We start from the raw sequence: 20872 nt of genomic DNA, 5'->3' as shown, positions 1-20872 counted from the left end.
CAAATGACTCTATAAGTGCAAGGCAATCCCAATGAAGCTTCCAGGAGCCTTTTTTGAAGAAATTGACTAGCTGTTTAACATTCACAAAATAATGCAAGTAACTTATAGGGGCCAAAACAATTAAAAATAGGAGGAGGAGGAAGAGGAGATTTATAAAGTTACAGAACTCACATTACTTGATTTCCACACTTATTATAAAGCTACAGTTATAAACTATGACAGTGTGGTATTAGTGAAAGGAAAGACATTCAGATCAATTGGGCATAATATACAGTCTGGTAATAGACCCACACATATATAATAAAGAAACTTTTGACTAAAGTGTCAGGATAAATCAATGGAGAACAGAAAGTCTTTTAAACAAATAGTTTAACAACTGAGTTTCTCTATGGAAGGAAAAATGAAACACTACTCTTACTTTGTAACACAAACTATATGAGTATTGATCATACGTCTTGAAAAAGATATAACTACAAACTTCTAGAAGAAACATTATAGCATTGGAATAGGCAAAAACCAGACTACAAAAAAAAGCACAATGTTAAAAATTAATGAGATTTTATCCAATTAATTTAAAATAAAGAAACCCTTCCTATTTATAAGACACCATTCCAAAAATGAAAAGGCAAGGCTCACACCGAGAGCAAGTGTTTGTAAATCAAAGCTGCTAAGAATGTTTATCTAGAATGTACAAAGGCCTCTTACAACTCAACACTAAAGCCATCAACTCAGTTGGAAAGTGGATAAAGAATTTGAACAATTTACACCAGAGAATATAAAAATGGCCATCTAGCATAAAAAAGATACTCTATATTTTATCCATTAGGGAACTGCAAATTAGAAGACGAATGTGACACAACTGCATAATTAGATGACTACATTTTTAAAAGGTGATAATATAAAGTATTGGCATCAATGCATCTTTACAACAGATGAACAACAGGAAAATGGGTAAATATTATGAAGTATATTCACGCAATGAAAATACTCAGCAATAAAAAGAAACTCTTCATACACACAATAAGAGTGAACTTCACAAATGTTATGCTGAAAAAGAATCCAGATAAATGAGTACATATCACATAATTCCATTTAAATAAAACTCTAGGTAAAGTAAACTAATCTACAGTTGCTGAAAACGGGTTGGTGGTTGCCAAAGAGAAGAGGTGAGTGAAGGGAGAATCTACAAAGGGATATGGCAAAACCTAAGGATATGGGTTATGGAAATGTTCTGAATCTTGATTGTGGTTTTAGTTTAGAAGGAATATATATATATATATATATATATATATATATATATTTTTTTTTTTTCACATATATATTTTCACATATATATATTCAAAACTTACTGAATAATAGACCTTAAGAGGATGTAGTTAACTGCAGACAATTTATATTTAAGTTGTTTATAAAAATAAAGAGCCAGAGCCAGCTGTTGCCATATTTCATTGAAAATAGAAACCTTTACAGGCAAGATTAGAGAAAAAATATATACACATAATTTATAAATATATTATAAGTGGCCCCTCCAAAAGATATGCAAACATAAGGGAAGGAGAATGGAAATTCCTACTTAGAGAGATAGAGAAATGATGTAAAATATTCAACTGTCAACTAAGAGCTTATTACAGCTTTTTAGATAAATGATTGTGGGTACTGAATTGCTATGGCATTTAGGTTTTATTGAATGCTTATATAAAAGTAAAAGAAAATAAACTGTAAGTATCTAATCTTGAGTGAAAATACTTACATTAACCCTTTAAAAGGAATGAAAAAGAGCATAATTTTTCAAAAAACTTTTAAGGGAATATTGATACAAAACATTTTGAAGACTACTATCTAATTGGAAAGAAATTTGCCCTTTTTATAGCTTTCTTTCTTATGACTGTTGTTTCAGATAGTTTGTAGTGCTCATGGAGGCAGTGTTCTTATACTTAAGTATACATAAACTTACATTAAACACTTTATATTACACTTCTTCGAATTGTGCATAAAATAAAAACTCCAAAACATTATTTAATAAATATAAGCACTACAAGGCAGGGATCTTTGTCTTATTCCACAAAGTATCCCAGATCCTAGTGCATTGCCAGGCACATATTAGTTACCTAATAAATACTTGTCAATAAATTGAATGAATGATATAAAATTTGACCGTCAAGAGGCTTAAATGCTTGTCTGTCATAGCACACTACATAGAAACTCACATTTTATTTAGAAGATGGCCTGGTTAATAGCCATAAAAAAATTAAGGTTCATTTGAGTGGCTGCCAGGCTGAATAATATGCTGCACGTTGCTAAAATTGGGATTGCATCCATTAGCTAATGCAAATCTAAGAGGCAATGCCTAAGACCTGCTCCCAAGGGTTCTTACTATATTTCAGATTTTCCATCCTGGCATGTGCTATTTCTGCCAGAGAACAGAAGCATCAGAAAACAGCAATAGAATGTGATGATGTGTCTAAAAGTTTGTGCTCAGATGTACCATTTACCTGCTCATATTTGTTTGGTTGAAACAAAGCACATGACTAACTCAAAATGAAAGGTGCATAAAAATGTGTGCTATATAATTAAGAGAGTGAATAATCATGAAAAATAATGTAATCCACTTCAAGCATAGGACTGATCTTGGACCTAAGTTCACATTTCTACTTTACTATTTGCCAGGGTGCAATCTTAGGCTAATTTTCTGACTATGCAGACCTCAGTATTCTCCTCACTAAAGTATGGGTAATAATACTACTTAGCCCATAGACTTGTAAGAATTAAATTCATTTATACAAGTAAAATCACTTGAAACAGTGTCTAATATAGAGTAAAAGTTCAATTATTGCTAGCATTTATTACTTTTCATATAGTAGATCCTCAAACCATGGTTAAAATGATTTCTTATTTATTGATTTGAGACAGGCAGATATATAGACAGACGTAGATTTGTTGTTCTACTTATTTCTGCATTCATTGGTTGATTCTTGTGTGTGTCCTGACTAGAATCAAACTCACAACCTTGGCATATGGGGACGACACTCTAAAACACTGAACTACCCAGCTACCCACCCAGGGCTTAAGTGTGATCAAATAAGTTAAACCCTAAATTGAAACAAAGCTTATTATGAAAATTTCCAAATACACACAAAAACAAAATTATCTAAAGACTCTCCTATCCCCAACAGTTAAATATTTTGCCATATTGTATTCATATCTCTCACACCATTTTTGCCTGAACTATTATGAAGCAAATCCCAGACATGATAGTGTCAATTGGTATGTGTTTTTAAAAAAACTAAACCATAAACTAATGAGGAATGAAAATAAACACTAAGTAATTATTGTCTGGAAGGAAATTAGGAAATATAATCCAACCTCCTATTATCAAATCTGATAATATTAAGGAAAATATATTTGCCTCAAATATTTTGACAACTTTCATTTCATGTTGACGCATTCAGCCTATAATTAAAGCCACAAACCATGAAATCTTTGAAAAATGTGTCAAAAAGAAAACAGTTCAAAACCTCATTTTCCTTTGTTTTAAATTCTGAATCCTAAACATAAGTGTAACTATTATTTAGTAATTACTATAAGCTGTCTAAATAAAAACAGAGAAAACACAAGGCTCAAATTCAGACACTTACAAATAGAGAAACACACACATGTGAACATATACATGGCTGACTTACTGGCTTTTAACTGTTTTGAAAATAGGCATCACGCTTTACATCGTTCACAGTACCAAGTATATTATTAAGTTAATCAGATTTTATTATGAACTGAGTACTTCAGAAATCAGGATTTTTTTGCTTTCTGAATTTTATTCATATACCCTTCTTAATGAATTTTATTCATATTTTAACATCAGGTTTATTTGGGGGAAAGCAGTCATAGTTATGACTGCTTATCAGTGGATACTTATTATCATCATTTTTGTTCTTTCAACCAAGAATTATTTATTCCTAATTTGTCTTCAAAATATTTTAAGCTTTTTATAGACTAAATGAACACTGTGTTGTTCACTAAAAGATAAGTAGCAATAAAGTGACATAGTATATATTTATTTTTATATTTGGAGTAATGTGTGAGACATATGACGATATATATATTTCCTAACAATATATGGTACTTTAAAAGGATTTTAAAATCTGTTTCTTTAAAGTTTAATAAAGTTAAATATTCAAATAAAATGTATAGAAAGTATGAAAATAACTTTTTCCAAAGACTTTATTGCTGGGTAATCAATTCTGTCCTAAATACACTCTTTCTTAATATAAGACCAGATATATAATAGTAACCAATTATGTAAAAAATGATACAGACACACATAGAATCTAGCAATTTTTAAAATGAAGGGAGTGGTTTGAGTTCCTGAAAGACTCGGATGTTAAAAATGGTAAAGCAGAAATAAATTATTAACTTTGTGGTTCATGAAATTACCTTTCCATAAGTCATCACCTTTTTCAAAAGATTACACTTCTTTCACTGATTGGCTAATTTATGTTTCTTAAGTAAACACAGGACCAGGAGTTAGGCTACTGGCTCTATTTATTTCATGCAAGAATTGTGCCTAGTCACCTATGACTGATAGCTCAGCATAGATACTGTATCTCTAGACCGGGCTTTATCCAGAATCAGCCCTATATTTCCTTGTCTGAGACACTGAGGTGAAAGGGAGACATATTTAAACTTGATTGAACAGTGAACTTCAGTTCTTTCTAGCTACATAGGAAAACAAGTCTGCGCAGTTGATCACTTACTGAAAACCTTTTGATCTACTCCGAAGTAAACCACTATCATCAAAATGTTTTGTGGAGACTATGTAAGTATAACAGTTATTTCAGTAAAACTTTCTAATCTTTTGAGAATTAAAACTCTCTTCATTTGTGGTATTTGACATTTCAACAGGAATATTGGTGTTTTAATTTTTTTATTAAATTTTTAGTTAGGTGTTTGATATAACTATTAAGCAATGTTAATATTACTAAATCTCAAATCCATGCTAATTTTGAAGTAATGTGTTATTCCATAGAGGGAATTTAGTTACCCCTTTTTTAAATTCTAACTTTCATAATTCTAACTGTAAAAATTAGAATTCTAATTAGAATCACAATAAATATGATCTTTTCAGAAAGTACGATTTATTTTTAAATAATTATCTGTTGAATTCAAGCAGTATATAACTCAGGTTAGTAATTTCATTTTTTTCTTTGTCTGAATCATTTTGATCTGCTCCAATAGTTCACGACCTTTTGAAGAGCCAAAATAGAGACTGAGTTATCCAAATTTACATTGTTTGAAAAGATATCCAATTCACATGACCTTCAAAATTATACATGTGTTGTGTATTGATAAGTTTTTCAAAATCTAAATTATGAACAACGCTTTCAGAAACCTTTTTATTTTATGCAAACAATTACAATAATTTGGTTAAACTTTGGCACATAAATAATGTTATTTGCTTACTTAAAAAGTATTATTAGAATTTTTAATTTATTTTGTTTTTCAAATTTAATACTAGATGAGGACCTAAAATATGGCTACTTTCCATTATTTAAGTCTTAAGAATCTTAATTTCACCTTAAGATTTCAGGATCTTATTGGCAATTGAAACTTCTCATTATTTTTTTACTAATTGTGAGGCAGTTTGGTAATTTAGGCCAATAGAGCAAATTATTTAATTTGTAAAACGTTATATCATTTTCTCCCTTTCTATTCCTTCAAGTACAATTATTTGGAAATTAATATTATATGTGCTGTGTATATCTTCTATTAACATTTATATGCTAATTTATCAAAAGAAACATGTAGAGCTGAAACCGGTTTGGCTCAGTGGATAGAGAGTCGGCCTGCGGACTGAAAGGTCCCAGGTTCGATTCCGGTCAAAGGCATGTACCTGGGTTGCGGGCATATCCCCAGTAGGAGATGTGCAGGAGGCAGCTGATCGATGTTTCTCTCTCATCGATGTTTCTAACTCTCTATCTCTCTCCCTTCCTCTCTGTAAAAAATCAATAAAATATATTAAAAAAAAAAAAGAAACATGTAGAGAATATTTAAATTATATTTCAGGGATTATTTAAAGTTACGATGATAACAAGATTTCAAAGAAATGCAATGATTTTCAGTGCTTCTGGAACAGATAAAGAATATCAGAGATTAAAGAGTTGCATTTGAACATACCTAAAATTCATTTGTGTTTTGATCATCTATATTAGATATAAATTTTGAATCTTATATATTATCTCAGTAAGTTTTACATAATCAGTGTCATCATATTTTAAAACAATTATTTATTATCTGAAAACATGTGGCCCATGTGGTTAGAACTTAGTATTAAAGAGACCAGTAATTGCGGTCAAGTTTACCTGTTTAATCTACATTTTGGGTCTAGTGTCCTCAGACAAAAGACTTGGTCTTCCACAGGCAAGAAAGCACAAGTTCTCATATTATAATTTGGATAATAATTGACTGGGTTGCTTGTTAAAAATAGAGTCTGGGGCCCTGTACTCAGCGGTTCAATATAGATGACATCTGAATTTATAGGCTCGATGTAAGTGCATGACCATTTTTGAGAGCCACTAAAATGAGTTACAAAACTAAAAAGAGAAATTTAATATAAGTCAAACAAGAGGCAAGAATCATAAAAGTAGTTATATTTCTGTACAAAATAAGCATATGTAATGCTTTAAAAATTACTTTCTAGAATGATGGAGTTAGATGGCCCCCAATATTTAAGATAGTTTAGGTAGGCTAAGATCGTTTAGGTAGGTTAGTTACATTAAGAAGGTAATGTGCCTCTGATCCATAGGTGTATTTTCCCTGTGTGCTTGACCATAAGACCATCTACTGAAAGCAAGGTTTAATTAAATGATGATGTTCTTTTATGGCAATCCTGGAACTGTTTCCTTGGAGGAAGATAGTATCCCTCTTAGATGAAGGAAATAAATAAATAAACCCAAGCCAGGATCCAAACACAGGCATTCCAATGTGATTATAACTCAAGCTAAAATACTGCTTCTTTCAAATATATGCCTGATTCTTCTAATGAAACTACTGACTATTTCTGTGCTGTTAGTCACCAACTGACCTTCCCTTTTTTGTATAGCAATATTTTATTTACTACAGATCCATTTATTTGATTAGACCCTTTCTTTTTTGCCTCTAAGTAAACTTTAATCATATTCATTTTTCTATCCTTTTGACAGCTTCCTATTTCTATTATACATATTCACTGATAGGAAATTATAGGAGTATTGCAACAATATAGCATATTTACATCACATTCCACACTTCAATTAACATTATATATTATATTTAAAGTAGAGAAACAAGTATTAAATTTGCCTCCATCTCTACATCAGGAGTTGTGCATACCTTGTCTAATTTAATAGTCAAAGCAGATATTTTCACAAGAATACAACTTAGCACACAAAGGTTTTGAAATTCTTCTTGGAGGCACCAGATATTTGCTCAACAGTTTCACATGTATTATTTTTAGTCTTGAAAACCTTCAAGGAAAATATTATCACCCCCATTTTCCACATGAATATATTGAGGCTTTGAGAAGTAAATACTTTTCCCAGGAATGAAAAGCCAGGCAGTGGTGAAGTAGAATCCTGCCTAACTCTAAAACCATTTCTACCACAAAAATAAAAAAGTGCCTAAATATGATTATCCTGACTTCATATTATGAAGCAAAGAATATATATATTTTTGAACCCAATTAACAGATACCAAATTAGCTTGGCAGGTTGTGGCTCACTGATTGAGCATCAACCTAGGAACCAGGAGGTTACCATTCAATTCCCAATCAGGGCATATACCCGGGTTGTGGGCTGGATCCCTAGTTGGGGGGCATGCAAGATGCAATCAATCAATGATTCTCTGTCATCAGTGATGTTTCTATCTCTCCCTCTCCCTTCCTCGCTGAAATCAATAAAAAATATACTTTTAAAAAGAGGGAGAGATAAAATTAGCAGCAATATCTTAATAAAGATGCTCTTACTTAATAAACTTGTCCCTAGAATGGCTCATGATTAACAGAGTCAGACAACAGCAATTTGGCAATGTCTAGTGTGGGCAACAGGACATTCTGTGTTTTAGCCCAATTAGTATGAATGAATGCAGTGGCGCTGAGCAGTGAATTGCATGTAATAAAGGAAGAACACTCAGAAAAATTAGAAACAAATTCGGGCATTCTATCCAGGAGTGATTGCAGGCTGAGAAGACCTCCCGTGGGAGTAAGGCTGTTGATTAGGTAAGATTATTTTTTAAAGCAGGCTTTTCCTATTGAACGGTATTCCTGGGAGAAAAACTTCCATCCAAGAAATCTGACTTTGATTGTTTATCTACAATATGACTTACTGAACAAATATTAATAAAAGGTTACTCAGACTTTAGATTGCTTTTTGCTATCACACGACTACATTGTCTGAACTTTACATACTTTGATTCAACAAAAGTTATGAATCATGCTGGGTATAGCTTCAACTTTTACTGAATCCTCTTTTGAACTAATATATATTGAACTAGAAAAATTAAAGTAATTTTTTCCTTGAAGTGATATATAGGCATGCTGTTACCTTTTTTAAAACCTCATTATATTGGCTGTACATTGCTTTTAATGTAAGGGCTGGGCTAAACATGACAGTAAAATAATAGCTAAACATACGGTCAGAGACAGCTTTACCCCCTAGGATCCATATAATTGAGGATAACTTACTTAATATTTTCTGTACCTCAACTTTCCTACCTGAAAAAATGGGTGTGATAATAGCATCTATAATGTTAGAATCTCTTATAATTAAGTGACAAGGAGCACACTAAGAAGACCTGGAATGTAAATAGCATCCCCCAAAAATGTGAGCCATTATTAACAGTTTTAAGTAACAGTGCCAAAATTTGAATCCAACTCTAATTCAAAACACCTGATGCTGCTTGTAGAGATGAGGTTATTTATATCCATTACTAATGTTAAATTTGTATATACATGTATATCCACATATATGTGTAATTATTCATAAAATTTATGAATAGTCTTGAATAACAAAAAATTTCATGAGTGGAAATATAAAAATATTCTGTTAAATCTTTATTTTTAAATAGCTTCTACGAAAAAAATTTCATAATCCTACTTTCCTAAACAGTTACAGCCAAATGCTCTTTTTTATGGCAAAACTCATCAAATGTGTATTGTACTTATTATATCAAATTCCTCTCCTCTAATTATCCCTGAATCCACTCTAAGTGTGTTTTCACCTCCTCTACTTGTGAAGGTAAGCCGTAACTCCCATGTGCCTGAATCCCAGTCTCCTTTGCCAGGAATGTCCCAGGGCTAAATTCTTTCAACTTTTTTCTTTCTTATGTATAGCCACTCCTTTGCTCATTGGGTCCAATATAATGGTTTTAATTACAATGCATTCAAAGTCCTCTTTTTTAAAATTTATATTTCAACCCAGCATCTATGCCTGAACCCCAGATTTATATAACCAGCTGCCAATCCAGTGAGTGGAAAACCCATCCTCTTATTAGCTCACGCACACCCCAAACATTTTTTAAGTATAAATTTTAAAAAGTATTTATCGATGATTCCCCTCTTTCTCTCATACCTTACGAATGATCCAGTAACAAAGACTTTTGGCTCTATTTTCATTATCTAGCCACCTCTCATTACTTCCACTGCAACTACCCAGGTCCAAGCTACCATCATTACCACTTGCCAACTTTATGCAATAACCTCCTACTTGGTCACTCAGCTTCCATCTTTGCTTGAACTTCTACATACTAGGAGGAAACAGTGAATATGATTGCCCAAAACTGCACTGTTGAAACATCCATTCCATTGATGTATAAGAACCATCATCCTTTTGGAATTAGACAAAGTCATGCACTGGAAGGTAGAAACATTCAAGGAGAGATTGAGAGAAAGCCTTTAGTCCTCATTTACAGCTCTCAGAGTATCTACCATAATAGCAAGAACAATAATAAATCTTAAATTTGTAGAACCATTGCCATTTTCCAAAGTGCTTATAGTATACAGATCATAGGGCCTGGGGAGGATAACACCTCTTTCTTACATACCTCTCCATATATGTTGGCTTCTCTTAAATGCTAGACATGTTCAGATAATTAAAAAATTATCTGGAAAGTTATTTTGATGTTATACTTCTATTAGTAACATTATTACATGGCACTCATTTAAGTAAGCATTAGGTTAAACCATAAGTCTCTTAAAATTTAAATAACATTGGATGTTGTAAAACCAAAGTAATGGAAAAAATATGGTTGATCATATTTCAATTTTATTTTTTCTAATTAACCCATTTAACAAACAGTACAGAAAAAAAGTTATCCAATTATCACAAATCACTTACTTTAAAAACTACATATATTTTTTCTTAAACCAAAAGATTAAAATCTTAACAAATGATGTTTGAGCAATAGAACTCATAGTTATTTTAATGAGTCACGTGTTTCTGGGATTAAGTGGAATGGAGAAAACAGAAAGACAACATTTACAAAGCATTACTTACTGATTTTTCAGTAGTTCCACCACCTAGACCAACACCCTGCCCTCTATCTACCCTAGATTTCTTCTAATATCAGAAACCCTGTAATGAGGAGTAGCTCAGCCTGATTCACCAAAAAGGAAAGAGTTACAGGATTTTTTTAAAGTATTTCATAGTCCATACTGTCAATCTCCCTGCCCCAGCCTCTTTTGAATTGTCTCCAAGGAGTCATAAAACTGCATATAGCTTGTGGACCTGCCCTTCTCAGGCAAGACATAAAAAAAGACTATTTTTCTTGGTCAATTCTCACCAGAGGATTTTTTAGAATTGATTTTTAGATAGAGTGGAAGGGAGGGGGAGAGATATATAGAGAGAAATATTGATGAGAGAGACACACACCGATTGATTGGTAGCATCCTGCACATGCCTGATCAGGGCCAAGGGTTGAGTTTGCAACCCAGGTATGTGCCCTTGATAGGAATCAAACCTTCCTGATAGTAGACCCTTCAGTCTATAGGCCAACACTCTATCCATTGAGCCAAACTGTCTAGGGCAAGACTACTCCTTAAGACCCCCTTTTTTTGCCAGCATCCCATCTTATCACAACATGTAGTTATGAATACACTCTTTCTCAATTATACTTTTACTTATGTCTTTTAGATATCCCGATAATTCTGTTGGAAGGAACCAGAACAAAAATATGTTAACAGAGCATGACATGTATAATGTACAAAACATTCAAATAATTATAGGCTATTTGTGCATAAGATAATGTGTTTTATGTACTTCTATTTTGGATAAAGTGGAGTCAACCTACTACAGATTGGCCTTTCATCTTTATTTTGTGGCAATTTGTAATAAAGCAACAGGGTATCTCAATGTATTTTATTATCTTATCTCATAATTACATTGTGCTACTTATTTTTAAATAAGCCAGAACTGAAAGCATTGCAGAAATATTTTTTCAAGTTTTGAAAAAAGCACTTTAACCCCAGCAGACAAATTGTTCAAAGTAATGTGTATTAGTAATGGTTTTTAAAATGTAAGAATCATACTGTATTTTATAGTTGGATGATTCTTATATTGTTGCCATCATTACAACAGTAATCTTCTTGAATTATTGTTAAATTCTTTAGAAATATTAGATATATGAATACATTATTCTAAGCTTTCACTTAGCTGCCAGTTTCAAAATGGCGTTGTTTTAAATGGTAAATAAGAAAACAGACAAGGTGCTAAAAGATAGCGTTGTACCTGGGGACAAACACACCTTCTGTGTACATTTCGTCATCTATTGTACTAACTGCTATATGATTAATCCAACATGTAGATTATATATAACAAATTAAATATTTGCAGTGACTATAGTAGTCCCTTCAAAGCAAAAAAAAAAAAAAGTCAGATTTATGAACCCTCAATAATAGGTAACTTATTGGTTTTAAAATGAGAATTTTTGTGGCAACTAAAGTCACAACTGAACTTAAAACAACTTAATGGCCAATAGAAGCTCTTCCAGATCTCACTCCCCTACAGTTCTTATTTTGTTTCATCCCAGATATTGGGGATAACAGGATGACTGCATATGGACATGCCACATCATCCTTCCATATATTCAATGGCTTCTAATTTTATGTCTTATGGGCTTGGTCTTTTTCTTACATATATTACAGATTCAAAGTAATTTAAATGCTTCAGACATGAAAATGGTTTTAGTCATTTAGCAGAGGGAAATAAGTACTAAATTATATTCCTTCTTAAAATCACAGGGTTACATAGAACTTGTCTGCTAATAACAATGAAGGAACAGATGGGTCAGCCTCAAATATGCTTCATTTCTCTACTGAAAGATACAGGAGTGCAACTTTATGATCTAGTTTTATTTACTTTCATTTTCTTAATTCTTTCTGTATATTTATAAAGTATCCAAAAGAAAGTTTATGCAGTTTAGAATTTGATGTAGAAACTACTTTTAGAATAGGTGTAGTGAACTTTGTAGTGTGGTGAGTGGTCTATTGTATTTTTCTCTGCCACAGCCCTGGAATTAACCACTTCTCCAAGGGGCCCTGATTCTCTTAAAGAATGATATTTAAAAGCCAAGATCTGAATGTTAGGTATACCGGGGAATTACTGCTTATATGCTCCTTCAGATGACAAAGCAAAGAAATATGTGTATATACTAACCCATATATCTATACGCATATATTCTTTATTTTTGTACATATGCATGTATGTATGCTTGTATGTATGCATGTATTTACCATCTCTCTCTCTCTCTCTCTCTCTCTCTCTCTCTCTCTCTCTCTCTCTCTCTCTCTCTCTCTCCTATCTTCATATTGATACCTTCAGTATAATCCAGTACCAGAATTTTAGCCTTCTGATTATTTATAACTTCTCACACAGTAAATACCATGACTAGAAAAATCTAAAATCTATGTGCTTATTTGCTTAACCTAGCATACATGTAGATTAAAACCTGCTAAATCATAGCTTTGTGAGAACAGTTTGCCAACAAGAAAACACTAGGTGTTTTGTTTTTGTTTTTCATCTTTTAGCTTTACAGTATTCAGAGTCTATTTTCCCAAATTACTTAGGGCATGCCCCTTTTCCCAACCCACTTTGCCATGGTTATGCGATTCAGTTGTAATTTAGACAAACTGGTTTGCTACAATCTCCATTCTCTGCTGGGTTCTCCCTACATCATAGCTGATTTTGTTAATTTAAAATTAAAAGTGGTAAAATATGCTCTTTGTGGTATACAGTTGTATCAGTTTTGAGTGTTGTATCTAATACCACATTTCTAGGTTTATTGCCTTTCATTTTCCTAATTCCCTTCATATATTTGTAAAGTATTCAAAAGAAAATGTATGCAGTCTAGAATTTGATGTGGAAACTAATTTTAGAATAGGTGCAGCGAACTTTGTAGGGAATTTTCCATCATCCAAAAAATTCTTCCATACTTACCGTTTTTATACCAACCCTCAAACCCTGGCAAATATTGATCATTTTTTCACTCCTATAGTTCCACCTTTTCCAGATTGTCATATAAATGGAGTCACAGGTGATAAAACCTTTTGGATGTGGCTCCTTTTACTAAGTAGTATGCATGCACACAAAATTTATCCAACTTGTTGAATGAATCAATAGTTCTTTTTATTGTCGGATAAGTAGTCTTTTGAATGGATGCACCACAATTTGTTTGCCCATTTAGTTTGAAAGACATCTGGGTTGTTTATAACTTTTAACAAATACAAATAATTTTCTGTGAACACTCAAGTGAAGGTTTCTGAGTAAAGATAAGTTCCCATTTTTTCTGAATAAATATCGAGGAGTGGGATTGCCAGTAAGTGTCTGTTTAGCGTTATAGGTTACTGCCAAGCTGTTTTGTTTTGTTTTTCAAAGTGTTTGTGTATAATTGTGCAATGTATTGCAATAGTATTTCACTGTAGTTTTATTTTTCATTTCTTTATACGTAATGATACTGACAGTTTTTCATATGCTTATTTACCATACATTAGTTGGGAATGTGTTTGTCTAAAATACTTATCTAATTTTTTAATCAGGTGTGGTTTTTTTGTTTTTGTTTTTTATTGTCCTTCATATATTTTGGATAACTGGTCTTTATGAGAAATGTGATTTACAATTTTTCTCTCTAATTCAATAACGTCTTTTAACTGTTTTACACAGAACAAAATTTTCAGTTTTGACAAAGTCTACTTCATCTATTTTTTCTTTATAGATCATATTTTTGTTGCCATCAAAAAGCTCTTTGATTAGCCCAAAGTCATGCAGATTTTCTCCTATATTTCCTCCCAGATATATTATACACTTAAATTTTTATAAAGGTCTACGATCAATTTGGGATTAAATTTTACATAAGGTATAAGGTATAGTTCATGTTTCATTTTTTCATAAGAATATACAGATTTATAGCACCATTTCTTGGATTTCTCTAATACATTTCGTTTACTACTTCATAAAAAAACTATTTGTATTTATGTAGATCTATTGCTAGATTACCTATTATGTTCCAGTGGTCTATTTTCCTGGAATGTTAGCCAACTTCACACTCTCATTATTACTTTGGCTTCATAATAATTCTAAATACCAGTTAGAATTATTTCTATTTGTTTTCAGCTTTTCTAGGTCCTCTGCATTTCCATGGGTATTTTAGAATCAAGTTGTCCAAAGCTACACAAAATGCCGTTTTCCTGCAATGGAAATGGCATATGTCTCCATTTGTTTAGGCCTTCTTTCATTATGTTAGTACTACTTTATTTCTTGTGCTCCAATATCTGTCTTTTATTTCTTTCGATTTCCTTATTGCCCATGATTTTCAGTAGGATGTTGATGATAAAAGACATCCTTGCTTTGTTCCCAGTATGGGATGGGCAGTGATGGGGGAAGAGGGATAAAGAAGCATTCGATATTTCAGCATTAAGTGTAATGTTGTATAGTTAAGTATAGCTGCAAAGCTCTTGTAGATGTCTTTACTCAGATTTTAAAAGTTGCCTTCTCATTGAGCTTTCCTGAATTTTAACATAAATGGTTGCTATATCTGACAAGTGTTTTTTCTGTACCATATTTTTATGATCATGAATTTTTTAAAAATTTATTAATATGATGAAATAAATTGATTGGTTTTTGAATATAAAATCAGCCTTGCATTCTTGGGATAAACCTCACTTGGTCATGCTGCACTACTGTTTTCATATGTTGCTGTATTGGATTTTTGCCGTAAACCAATTCCAGCATGTCATAATTTCAAGAGTTTCATCAAAAGGTTGATGAAACTTGGGGACTCAACAGGGTTGAGTCACACATGTAGTCACCTGTTGGGAATGGCTAAAGGCATTTCCCCAAACCTGAACAGGAAACTGATTGTGGCTGCCAGACAGTTAAAGGGCATCTTAATCTACATGTTATTGCCTCCTACTGGCCAAACCCCTGAACAGCCATAGGCTATTCCCCAAACTGACAATGCCTCTGTATGCTTTGAAACCTTACCCTTTGAAGTGTATTATCTCCACTGTGCCTTAGGACAACTTGTGTTAATAAAAGCAAGGGTCCTAGACAAGGAGGTACTCTTCAGTTCCTTTAGCTGAAGGTCCTCTGACCCCCAGTGCCTTTCAAAATTATATCTTGTCTCTGGACTCTTTATTAGTTCCCGGATTTCTATGTCATTTACGCACAGTGCCTTTTCCAGATTCCTGAACCCTTCTTGATGCTGGGACAAGAACCCCGGCAGATTTTCTTATATTAGGTTGAGCATTTTTGTATCCATGTTCTTAGGGATTATTATTTTGTAATTTTATTGTCTTGTAATGTTGGTGTTGTTCTAGTATTAGTCTAACGTTGGCTCCATCAAAAAAGTTAGAAAGCGTTCATTTCTATTTTCTATAAACCAGTCTATAAATCAGTTATTATTTATTCCTTGAATGTTTGGTAGAAATTCCCAGTGAAACTATATAACCAAAGTTCTCTTTGCTGACATATTTCTAACTAGAAATTCAATTTTCTCAATAAATATCAGCCTGTTCATGTTACTTGTTCTCTGAGTGAGTTTTGGTAGTTTTTGTCTGTCAAGGAATTTAAATAGTCATATTCATGAGCATAAAATTGTCCATAGCACATCTTTTGGTAGTGATGTCCTCAGCTACTTTCAAACTTATAGTTTGTATCTTCTCTGTTTTTCTTTGTCAGTATGGCTAGAGTTTCACCTTATTGTTGTTCAAAGAATAAGCTTATGATTTTATTTAATTTATTCTATTTTTCTCTTCTTAATTTTATTAATTTCTACTATTATCTTTATTACTTTCTACCTACTGCTTGCTTAAAGTATAATTTTCTAATTTATTATGATAAAAGCTTAAACTTTTTAAAATATATTTTTATTGATTTCAGAGAGAAAGGGAGAGGGAGAGAGAAATAGACACATCAATGATGAGAGAAAATCACTAATTGTCTGCCTCCTGCACGCCCCACACTGGGGATTGAGCAAGCAACCTGGGCATGTGCCCTGACAGGGAATCAAACCATGACCTCCTGGTTCATAGGTTGATGCTCAACCACTGAGCCATGCCGGCTGAGCAAAAGCTTAAATTTTTATTTTATTTTAGAACTTTCTCTGGTTCTAACGTATGTATTTAATGCTATAAATTTTTCATTAAGCACTGAAAGAAACAGTATTGTAGACACCAAGCTCGCTTGAGGATTGTTTGGGTTTCTCCTGTTTGGGTTTAATCAAAAAAGTCTCTATAGCCTTGAAAGCTATTAAGATCAGTGATTAACTTTGTAATGCTGCACAGTATGAGCAATTTTAGAACAATAATATTTTAAAGCATTTATTGTGAATTTCTAAGATACAGTATATGAGACATGCAAAAATATAAATATCTATGTGGATACCTAAAAGGCTTAAAGTTTTAATTTTATAACTCAGTTAAGTTAGCACTTCTAATTTTATATCAATGATTCTTGAAAAAATGATAGTGGCCCATGGAACTCTCATAAGAACAATCAAAATGTAAGTGGGATTACAGATTGAATCTAGTGATGATAATGAGGAAGAGGAGGAAAAGGATTAATGATAACTATAGCCATTGAAATATACATTGCATTAATTGTCATAATAACTAAAGTGTAAAAAGGATCTATGATTGTAACTCCACGAAGTGTAAATCAGGAGAGTTTAAGTAACTTGATACATTGTCCCGCAAGGAACAAAGATGACTTGAAACTAAGCCAACCTTACCAGAGTGATATATATAAAAGGTTCATCAAAAAGGGAAATGGAGAGAAGGTCCTAAATTTAACCAGCTATCCTTTATTTTTTAGTGTACAGAAAAGTTAATTACTGTTTCCTGGTCACATGCAACATATTTGTTCCAAACTGTCACAGCCTTTGCAGATGTATGTTTCTTTTCATGTCTCTCCTCTAATCAGGAACATGGTAAACCAGAGAGAATAAAGATGCCTTAAATACAGAGATGGAAGGATTTAGATCAGAGGTACAAAACATTCACAATTCCCTATAGATCCTAGGAATAGTTAACATTCTACGTTAGGACAGGGACCTCTTAACTTTTCCCAAGGTTTCCTCAAAAGATCAAAATATACTATAAAGTCATCACCATGTCAGTATTCCTTTCACATGGACCCCATTGGCAACGGTATAAGCAAACCAATCAAAAAGAGAAATTATAGATTAACTTCATTACAAATCAAACATGGAATTTGGCTTTAATGTAAAATAAATTGAAAACAAAATTGCAGGTCTCCTTCTCACTGTGTCATCACACGGCAGAGAGAGACCCAGATCTTCTTATAAGAATATTAATCCCATCCTGGGGCCCTACCCTCATGACCTCACCTAAATCTAATTACCTCCTGAAGAAAACCATCAGGGCTTAGGCATCATAGAAATTTGGGAGGACCCAAACATTCAGTCTATAAGAGATCTCATGGCTTGTATATTACGCTCAGGTAATTGCATATTCATAGATAAATTCACTCGGCAAAATTTACACAAATGAAAAATGGCTACATTTGTGCAAAGTAAAAATTCAGACCCTTTCCTCTTAATAAAAGCTTTCTCCTGCACCTGCTCCTGCCAGCTTCAGGTCAGCAACCTTAATTAGTAAAGACGGCAAGAATGACTTTTTGATCCTTCTTTGGGTCAGTCTCTCACACCTGAGGGCAGACACACGGAGGCTTCCAAACGCTCAGGAAGGTCTTTGGTTGCATTTAGTCACACAGCACTGATGCTCTCTGGCCATGGAAGATGTTTCTTTGGGATCGGTGTAGGTTTTTAAAAGACCTCTCACTGCCAGTAACCTTTCTCCTGAAGTTTATCTCCGTCTGCTCTCAGATTTCCTGTTACTCCTCCTGAAGGAAGATTTGGGGCCAGATCCCTTCAAAAATGACACGACTAACTCTTCCTACTTACAGCTGTCAATTGGTCCATGGCAAACACTCACACGTCCTATTTCCAACAAACTCCGGAAGTGTAATAAATTCTTAGAGTTCAGGCATTGGGAAGTGGAGCCACCCTCCTCACTCAAAGCAGTAAGTTCCATGCAATCTCAGCGTTAGCCTTTTTCCAACGTGAGTCCACTGTGTTTCCCAAACAATTGAGTATTCTTTTTAAAAATAAAAATAACAAGATTGGATTTCCCTTTTGGGTGGTTGACTTTCCTGGTACTATTGTGTGGTTTGCCAAATGGCTGACAGACTACTATGAAGATTAATAAAAGAGGGGAGGTACCTTCCCATATAGCTTGGCAAGAATCAATATTTTCTGAATTATTTTTTCTTCCTGAACATTTGTTAACTTCTGAAATATATATTACACCGTGAGATCACATCAATTGCTATTTATCAGAACACTGATCAACTTTTACAAGTAAAAGCATAACAATATTAAATTCAATATCTTTATAAAACTGGGTACCCTTGAGAAATTTAAAAATTACCTTAAAATACTTGAAACATTTTAAAGGATGTCAGCTATTTGTAAAGTTAACTACAATATCTTATTTATTCCTTATGATCATGCCATCAAAGCATTTCATTAAAGAAGTAGACAGCTTTGAACCAATTGATATAAAACAAATCAATATATAATGTATTCCTCTGTCTCCTTCATTGCCAGGGAAAATTATGGCTAACTATACAACTAATGTGTGTAAAGAAAACTTCTAATAATCAATGCCTTCCACCTTTATTATGATACCATATTGTTTTCTTCAGTATTTTTTTTTGAGATTTATACATATTCACTCACTGAATAGAATAAAAATAATATGCAGACATTTGCTTAAAACAGTTTAAGACAAAAATTACCCTGAACAAACTTTAGTTTGGGTAAAATTTCCTTTCACATAGAAATATAGGTCCTGGCCAGGTAGCCCAGTTGGTTAGAGATATGCCAAGGTTGTTGGTTCGATCCTGGGTCAGGGCACATACAAGAGTCAACCAATAAATGCATAGATACGTAGGAAAACAGATCTCTCTCTCTCTCTCTCTCTCTCTCTCTCTCTCTCTCTCTCTCTCTTTCCTCCCTTCCTCTCTATCTCTAAAATCAATAAATAAAAATGTTAAGTAATACAAAAATAAATAATTTATTTACTATAGACATACAACTTATTTATGGATTATCCAGCCAAGATTTTATTGAGCTTCAAACTGGCTTTTCTTTAAAATCATATTCTCTTGCTTTAAGTTAGTATTAACTCAGAGGGGAAAAAGTAAAAGCAGCTAGAACCAAGCATTGTTATAAAGGTAAAATCTGTTGGGAACAGAGCATCATGACATTTTCCATAAAAGTCTTTTGGTGCCTAAAAGGACGTATAATGGTAGGCAAAAAGAGACCATCTTTCTTCCATTAACATCTCAAGAACACACAGTTCACTAGATAATTTTCATTGATTTCTTTTATTAAAAGCTAAAGAAGTTTTAATAACCAGGAGGAGGCTATTTCTCTTTGTAAAATAGACTACTGTGATTTGAGAGTGCTGGCTACTTCCCTTCCTAAAAATATCAAATTAAAGGAAAGCTGCTGAGATTTTAGAATCATCATCTAAGACCTGCGACATCAATTTGTAGAAGTTGTTCTAATAAATCCAGACTCATAGATGCAGAAAACAGACTGACAACTGTCAGAGGGGAGGGGGATAGGGGGGAGGTGAGTGAAAAAGTGAAGGGATTAAGAAAAAACAAAACACTCATAGACAAAGACACCAGTCAGGTGATGATTATAAGAGGGAAAGAGAGGTGGGGGGAGGTATAAAAGGGTAAAGGTGGGGGACATAAATGGCGATGGAAGGAGACTTGGCTTATGATAGTGAAGACACAATACAATATACAGATGAGTTATTATAGAATTGTATGCTTGAACCTGTGTACTTTTATTAACCAATGCCACCCCAATATCTTATATAATAAAAGCCTAATATGCAAATTGTCCCCTCAACCAGGAGTTTGACAAGGAGTTCAACCGGAAGTTTGACCAGGGGACGGGCTGGCTGGCCATCCCTGATCACCCCACCCCACAATCAGGGATGGAGCAGGCCAACCACCCATGGCCCCTCCCCCTGACCAGCCAGCCCCAAATGGCCCTGATCGGGGCAAGCTAGCCAGACCCCACCTGTTCACAAATTCATGTACTGGGCCTCTAGTATTAAATAAAAATTATTTTTAAATAAATAAATAAATATTAATGTTGAGTGAAATGTAAGCCAGTCCCAAAAGTTGGCATACTGAAGGATTCCACCTACATAAAATGGGAAAGCAGGATAACTTAATATCAGAGACAGAATAGTGGTTGCCTGAATATGAGAATGGCATGGGAATTGACTGGGAATGGGCACAAGAAA

General features: G+C 33.3%; 1 protein-coding gene across 1 annotated transcript in view; it reads left to right on the top strand.

The window, feature by feature from the left end:
- Nucleotides 1-4600: 4600 nt before the first annotated feature.
- ANXA10 (annexin A10) overlaps nucleotides 4601-20872 on the top strand; it is a 65364-nt gene continuing 49092 nt past the window's right edge. Inside the window, exon 1 of the mRNA XM_059695294.1 lies at nucleotides 4601-4813. Coding sequence (XP_059551277.1) covers nucleotides 4796-4813 — 18 coding nt within the window. The 5' untranslated portion in view covers nucleotides 4601-4795. The remainder of the gene's footprint in view (nucleotides 4814-20872) is intronic.

The sequence above is a fragment of the Myotis daubentonii genome, chromosome 5, assembly GCF_963259705.1.
Source record: "Myotis daubentonii chromosome 5, mMyoDau2.1, whole genome shotgun sequence".
Lineage (NCBI taxonomy): Eukaryota > Metazoa > Chordata > Mammalia > Chiroptera > Vespertilionidae > Myotis > Myotis daubentonii.
The sequence above is the reverse complement of the archived record's forward strand: the minus strand, read 5'-3'. Positions and strand labels throughout refer to the sequence as shown.